Source organism: Alosa alosa, chromosome 1, assembly GCF_017589495.1.
Source record: "Alosa alosa isolate M-15738 ecotype Scorff River chromosome 1, AALO_Geno_1.1, whole genome shotgun sequence".
Classification (NCBI taxonomy): Eukaryota; Metazoa; Chordata; class Actinopteri; order Clupeiformes; family Clupeidae; genus Alosa; species Alosa alosa.
The window spans coordinates 42035327-42042175 of NC_063189.1; the positions used below are offsets into that span (position 1 = coordinate 42035327).

Sequence of the window (6849 nt, forward strand, 5' to 3'; positions counted from 1 at the left end):
TGGTCCACGTCAATGCAAAACAGAATCCTCATGCAGTGGTGAGGAAATATTATAATTAGTGCCACCTAGTGGACGAGAATCAGTGGTTACAGATTATTTTTCAACTGCTTACACACAAAATATTTGCATGTCACACAATTGAAACCTGTCACTCAAACATAATCACCACATTCCAAATCTGCCAAATCATAGACTAATTCTCAGCCTTTGACTCCGTTTTCAATTTCATAAAACACTTTTTGCACAACAACACACACATTCCTCTGTAACACACAAAAATCTAACAGAGAGTGACAAAAGCTTTTCAGCTTTTTAAAAATGTATTTGTTTTTTGTCAAACTGGAGGTGGTTGTTGTATAGGCTATTCCTTTTGTCTTGTGTATTGAGTTCACAACAGCAAATTATTTGGAAAATAAATATTTTTGGCTTCAATAGTGCTTTGTTTAGGCTACTGTGTATATTTCGACTTTCCTCTGCAGATTATGTTGAAAGACATAAAAGCTTTATGTTTAGAGTCACATACATGATGTATCTAAAAATATATATATTATGACAAAAGTGTTTACAATGGGAGGCAAATGTTTGCTTTTGAAATGCGTTTACAATAATTTAAATGCAATGTTTCATTTTGCAAGAGATATGAGGCATTTTACATTTTGTGTGAGCAATAGTTGAATTTGTGTGTAGGCCTAGAGTTTTGGGGGGGAAAGACACAAACCTTGGAAATGTGTGTGTGTGCAGTTGTAAACACGTGTACATTAACCATGGGAAACATTATTCCAAAAGAAGCATATGATGAGACAGACAGATGTTACGTAAAAGTTGTGTTTGTTTGAAAAGTTGAGATTGGTTTGAAACTTTAACTGGTATAGGGCCTAGCCTATTTATTAGAAATAGATAGGCTAGGCTAATTGCACTGAATACTGTCTCGAGAAAGTTTACTATGCCTACACATTTCAATGCCATTGCTATTAGTGTCACTTAAACAACCTACAAAACAGATGGCGTTGTGTTTGCATATTTAGCCTACATTTCTGCTATCAATGACCCAGAATTACATTTTCATTCCACTGCTCGGACAGCAGGGGGCGATAGAAAGTAGTATGACGTAGATTGAATGCGACCTTGTACGTCATCTCTACGCGAGTACGAAAACATGTGAGTGGTGTGGTTCATTTTTTTTAAATATTGCCAGGTAGGCTAAATTACTCGTGTCTGTAAAATTGATCAAAATATGTACTTTTTTGTTGTTACAACTGTTTGCCAATACATGCAATTGATAAATAGCCCATGCCATTGATGTAATCGTTTATTATTCGTGTTGGTATCTACATTATTGTGCTATCCTATCCAGCATCTTCTATATTGTACAGTTGGCCATGTGTTTAGGTTTAGACCTTTCTTTACTTTATTTTACTTTTACTGCCCTACTTTTGAACCGTGTTTTTCATGGTGTAGCAATTTGACGTTTCGATAAGCGAGTATTCAGCAAAGGGAATGATTGTAATGATTGTGAAGGACCTTTGAACAACTAGCATGCTGTTTCCGATAACAGTCACGGCACCCGGTGGGAATATACAAAGGAACACCAGATATGGTGGAGAAGATGGAAGAAAGTCCAAAGAAGCAACCAAAAGAAGGGAGCAAAAATAAATGGTCTGGACATGGAGAGAAGCGGAAAAGCGACAGTGGTCCAGGGGGAGGTGGGAGGAAACGTCTGGACGCTCAAACCGTGGGCTACTTTCGGAGAGTCAGTGACCTGCTGAGTGAGGGTTTTAATGGGGACGAGGAAAAAGGTAAGTCAGTTGGGAGAGTATGTATGGGAGCATAGCATTTATGAAACACCATCAAGAATGTACAAAGTTGTTAATACTTATCATGGTGATGTGTTGTAGTTCTATTTGTTGACAATGTGCTGAGAGAGATGGAGGGACAGGCCACTATGGTTGCCATGGACATGACGGGAAGTGTCGCCCTTCAGAAGTTGCTGTCCTTTGCCAGTGTTGCCCAGGTTGGGCATGTCCTATCATTACTCGCCGGAGAGGCTGAGGCGGGGTTCAAAGCTGTGTCGTGTGACCGCTGTGGTGGACATGTGATGGAGAGTGCTCTGAGACAGATGTCCAGATGGACAGGTGAGGCAGTACTAGGCTTACTAGGATGAATGGAAGCTCAAAGTAAACGTGAAAGTGTCTCTTGTTTTATGAGGTCATATTATAACACTATAAATGATTGTCTTATCATTGACTTCGATGAGATAGCCACATATATATATCCAGGTGTTGTAATTTTTCTCTAATGAGTCGAGTTGATAAAAATGATTATCTCCCCTTGTCTCCCAGACAACAGTCCCTCTGAGCAAGAGGAGCCAGCCACCACAGACGGCTACGACAACAAGGAGGCAGATGATTGTGGGATGCTGGAGGAGCAGGTGCTGTCCATATGTAACGTGGTTAGAGAGAACCTCCTGGAATTCATCAGGAACACACACGGCTCCCATGTGGTGCGCACACTGGTGCACGTGTTGGCAGGGTGTGTGGGCCCTGCACGCACAGACTCTCGTCCAGGCAAGTAAAGTCGCGGACAACTTACCTCCATTTAGTTGCTTGTATTACTGCACAACTTTTAAATGCACAATAGTCCATGGCCAGAGAAGCAGCTCATGTCTGCTCATACAGAAACCAATGGTTTAATTATGTGTAGTACTTAGAATATGTTCATTTTTGCTCAATGTTGATGGATTGGTTTTAGGTGGAAAACATAAACATGGCACCCCCATCACACTGACAGACTTCGAAGCTCCTGTCTCTTTCTGGTACGAGCTGAAGAACCTTTCAGCTTGTTTGTTGGAGAATGTCAATGGTATGTCCTTCCCAAACCAAAATGATTGCAGGGAATGCTCTGAATCATTTGCTTTATAATCTCCACATTTGACATCGAACCATAATGTTTTAAATTACAGCCCTCTGGCTGATGATGCTTTTGCCTAAGATATCTGTTTGTCTTGCCCAGTGTGTATAACTGACTGTAATGCCAGCCCAGTCCTCCAGACAATGTTGACAGTTTGTCACAGAAAAAGACCAAAGCTCCTAAAACAGATCAACAAAAGCATCATGGAATATCTGACTGGTATCAACTCTGCTCCCGGAGTCAGGTTAGATCTATTCATACATAATTATACTGCACTTTTTTATTATTATTATTTCTTGTCAAAATATAGAGTTGAGATTTAACCACTATCATTTCTCTCTTGTCTGCTTTAGTCCTCTTATAGTGTTTTTTAAAGACCAGACGTCAAGTCGTCTGCTTGAAACAGTAATACAGTTTTCCCACAAGGCCTTGCTCCGTGATCTCTACAAAGACCACCTGAAGACAAAGCTTGTGGACCTTGCCCTTCATCACATTGCAAACTTCCCCATACAGAAGTTCATAGTAGCCTCTGCTGAGCTGAAAGTGGTATGACATGAACTGCCTCCATTTCAACAATATAATTTAAGTCCATCATACATTGACATCTTAAGTTAACCTGTATGCCTTCTGGTTACCAGATTATTAATATGAACCAATCTGTTGTTGCTGTGTTCTTCTTAGTTCACTAAAGTGTTTAATGAGATAGTGGAGGGTCTGGAGGCCATCATGGCCGCCGGTCACATGGGCGTGGTGGTCCAGTTGGCCAAGAGCTGTGTGGAGCGAGAGGAAACGCAGGGGCCGATGTTACAGAACCTCCTACAGGTGAGACCCACCACTGCAGCGGTCACCACTGCAAAGGTCAGGTTCTGGAAGGCCACTGCACGTCTTTGCATTCGCTCACAGTGTGACAAGGTGACGTGCAAGACAAGTGTAACCTTCTGGTTTGGAACTGAAGTATGGTGATTCCAGTGGCCGGGTCCAAGTTCTTCACCGACAAGAATTTTATCATGGAAACTACATAATCAACACCTACGAAATGGTCAGTGGAGTAGTGAATGACTTGATGGATAATAAGTGTTCTCCCCCTCCACTCCCTCCACAGGCGTTCCACTGCGCTGAGCCTGCCCCCCGCCACGCCGCCTCTCTTCCTCTCTTCCTGTCCTTGTACACCTACGAGCTGTGCTACCCGACACCAGAGGAGGAGACGGCAGGGGACGCCCCACCTCCACAGGTACTCAAAGACACTCACATGAAGACCATAACATGTACAGCAACTGGGAAAAAAGGTTGCAGTAGCATCTGATCAATTGTCAGTGTTTTTGTAATTCTGTGGCTCAACTGCGGGAGTAAGGTGCAGTAGCACCTAAAGGTGCACCTATACCTAGGGAACACAGATCTATAGTGAGACATGTATAGTATGTATACTTTGGATAAAAATGTCCTATTGGTGCAGCTTAGAAATTCCGCACATGTAATGCGTGTAAGGCCTGTTACCAAGATAGAGCAGTGATACTGCCTGCATTACAGCTCAAGCTGTTCATAAAGATCTGTGAAAATCAAGAAGTTCTGCTGCAGTCATACACACACAACACATCTGGTGTGTACATGGCCTAAAAAAAATGAACAAATGTATCTCAATCTGTTTGCTTCTGTAGCGCCCCCTGGAGGCCATATGCTATCACGGCTCCTGTTTGGTGCAGTCCCTGGCGAAGTTCAAAGACCGCTCTCTGCTCATGAACAGCCTCCACAGCCTGAGCCCTGCAGAGCTCCAGGGACTCGGGTCCCACCAGCTCGGCAGTCACGCCCTGCAGGCTCTAGTGACCACCTGCAGTGACAAGGGCAAGGGCAAAATTCTCAGGAAAATGGAGGTATGAGTTTAGCCAAGTCCTTGTAGGCAAGTATTGCCACTCGGGAACGCCTACGGGCAATTACTATTGAGTAAAAAGATCACGCTCATATCCAAATGAACTCCTCATAGGAAGGTAATATGGACATTCAAAAGTACATCAAGTGAATCCATGTTTAAATATGAATTGAACATTGTAAAATCACTCATAAGGCTAAAAAAGATGCATTAACATGCTCACTGTGCATACACTAAATTCCACAACATGGCTATTGCCATGGTGACAGGGGAAGTAAACATTTCGTTTCTAACGGTACGTTTTTACAATTTACGAATTTACATTAGGGCAAGACTTCCAGTTCACAACTCTGCCATCTTTAGTGTTAGGGATTGCCCTCACAGAGCCCTATATTCATTTTCCCTTTAGTGATTTGTCTACGCCTCTATAAAGTCTTTGGTTCTACTACCCTATCAAATGAAATCCAATTTTTTTTCCATGCAATAGTCCAAATTTTCATTTTCAACATTTTAAATGTTGTCTATGTGCTTTTTGCTGCTAAATATGGGTTTATGAGACTTGTATATTATCACATTCTGTTTTTATTTGCATTTTACACAACATCCCCCCTGTTTTGGGGTTGTATATGGTTTGTGGATAGACCAGAGTTATAGTTAAATATCAGATAAAGATCTGGTCATTTTGAAGGTAGATTTGCTGCCTGTGGAAATATGCCGGGGTTAAATGGCAGCTATATAAGCCATTGTAGATACACAACACAAATCAGAATAGTGGGGGGAACGACCTCTACTAGCAACTGAAAAACACACCAGGCCTACCTTTCCACTAATGCAGTTATGACTGAAACTTGACAGCTTTCAGTAGTGTGGTGATATTTCCTTCATCCAGATGCCCTCTCTTTGCAGGGTACATTTGTCCAGCTGGCCTGCTCTAGGTACGGGAGTCGCTTGCTAGAAGCGGTGTGGAATAGCGCCACCGTGAGCCAAAGACAGAGCATTGCACAGGAACTTGGTAAGTGCCGAGTGAGAGCAGGTTCCTGGACAAGTTCCCACCTCCTAGGTTTTACCCCGAACGCTCGCAATGGAAACTCACCTATTGGCAAAGATTCAAAAGCGCTCCGCTGAAAGCATGATGTCTGTTTTATTGATACCTTTTTTTTATAGCTTATTTAACATATGATTGACCTCTCTCTTTTTCTCATTTTCTCTTTCAGTTCCCAGTGAATCCCAACTAAGATCAGATCAGTTTGGGCGACACATTTGGCCCAAATTTGGTCTTACACACTTCGGCAAGAGAAAGGCTCATTGGATGGAAATTCAAACAGGGGAATCAAAGAAGAGGAAAATGTTCAGTGACATCCTGGAGTGACATTCAGGAATGACAATAAAGGAATTGATATTACTTTTTTAACTGCCTTGGGAAGTATATTCTGTTCATTCTGTTCATATTTTGTTCAATAAAACACCCATTGTCTTTCAATTGAACATGTCTGATTTTGGTTAAAAGCACTGTACCATCAGAGTGTAGTAGGCTAGTCTCATTCTGACTTGGGGTGTAATATGATCAATAACACACCATACATTCGTTATTTAAACACCTGACTATGTCACAATAAATGTACTTCATTTATACTCCTCAGCTCAGCCTTGGAATGGACCTTTTTCAGAGTAGCCATTTTGACATGACATATATGGCAGGCCCAAGGGTTACTAATGACATCAATTAAGGTTCTGATTCTGCTACACTTAAACTGAACTGAGAGTTCTTTACAATAATTAGTAGTAACACCTGTGCTTGCCTAATTATTTTATGTCAAAGTGGCTGCTCTGAAAAGGGTCTATAGTCCTAGCATTTTATGTTGCACTGCAATGATAACATTGTAGGAAATTGCATGTTAGGTTAGCCTGGTTAACACCAGACTGCTTCTCAAATCTTCATTTGAGATCGAAAGTCACTGCTTCTCAAATCTTCATTTGAGATCGAAATTCTTTCAGAAGTGCAGCAATCAAATCTTTCTTGTAAACAAAGGTTTTAAATGCAGCTGGATAATTTTTTCTCAAAAACACATTTTGTTAAA

The 6849-nt window shown here is 41.5% G+C and overlaps 1 protein-coding gene across 3 annotated transcripts; it reads left to right on the plus strand.

The window, feature by feature from the left end:
* The first annotated feature begins 1086 nt into the window (after window positions 1-1086).
* Window positions 1087-6251, plus strand: LOC125301891 (nucleolar protein 9). 3 transcript variants are annotated; one of them, XM_048254748.1, is made up of 12 exons: window positions 1087-1158; window positions 1556-1796; window positions 1896-2132; window positions 2340-2564; window positions 2749-2859; window positions 3010-3151; window positions 3261-3453; window positions 3589-3729; window positions 4010-4138; window positions 4563-4775; window positions 5678-5783; window positions 5986-6251. In XM_048254748.1, exons 2-12 carry the CDS (start codon window positions 1595-1597, stop codon window positions 6138-6140), a joined length of 1854 nt encoding a protein of 617 aa, XP_048110705.1. In that variant the 5' UTR covers window positions 1087-1158; window positions 1556-1594; the 3' UTR covers window positions 6141-6251. The 3 variants fall into 3 exon arrangements, with proteins under 3 accessions (XP_048110705.1, XP_048110696.1, XP_048110687.1); XM_048254739.1 differs by having other exon boundaries at window positions 1135-1195; XM_048254730.1 differs by lacking the exon at window positions 1087-1158 and having other exon boundaries at window positions 1239-1796.
* Window positions 6252-6849: the final 598 nt, after the last annotated feature.

Excerpts from the sequence above, each read along its gene's own strand:
- LOC125301891 (XM_048254748.1), top strand. The coding sequence starts at position 1,595 with ATGGTGGAGAAGATGGAAGAAAGTCCAAAGAAGCAACCAAAAGAAGGG. Across the intron at positions 2,565-2,748 it reads ACGCACAGACTCTCGTCCAG|GTGGAAAACATAAACATGGC; the intron begins GCAAGTAAAGTC and ends GATTGGTTTTAG. Across the intron at positions 3,730-4,009 it reads TGTTACAGAACCTCCTACAG|GCGTTCCACTGCGCTGAGCC; the intron begins GTGAGACCCACC and ends CTCCCTCCACAG.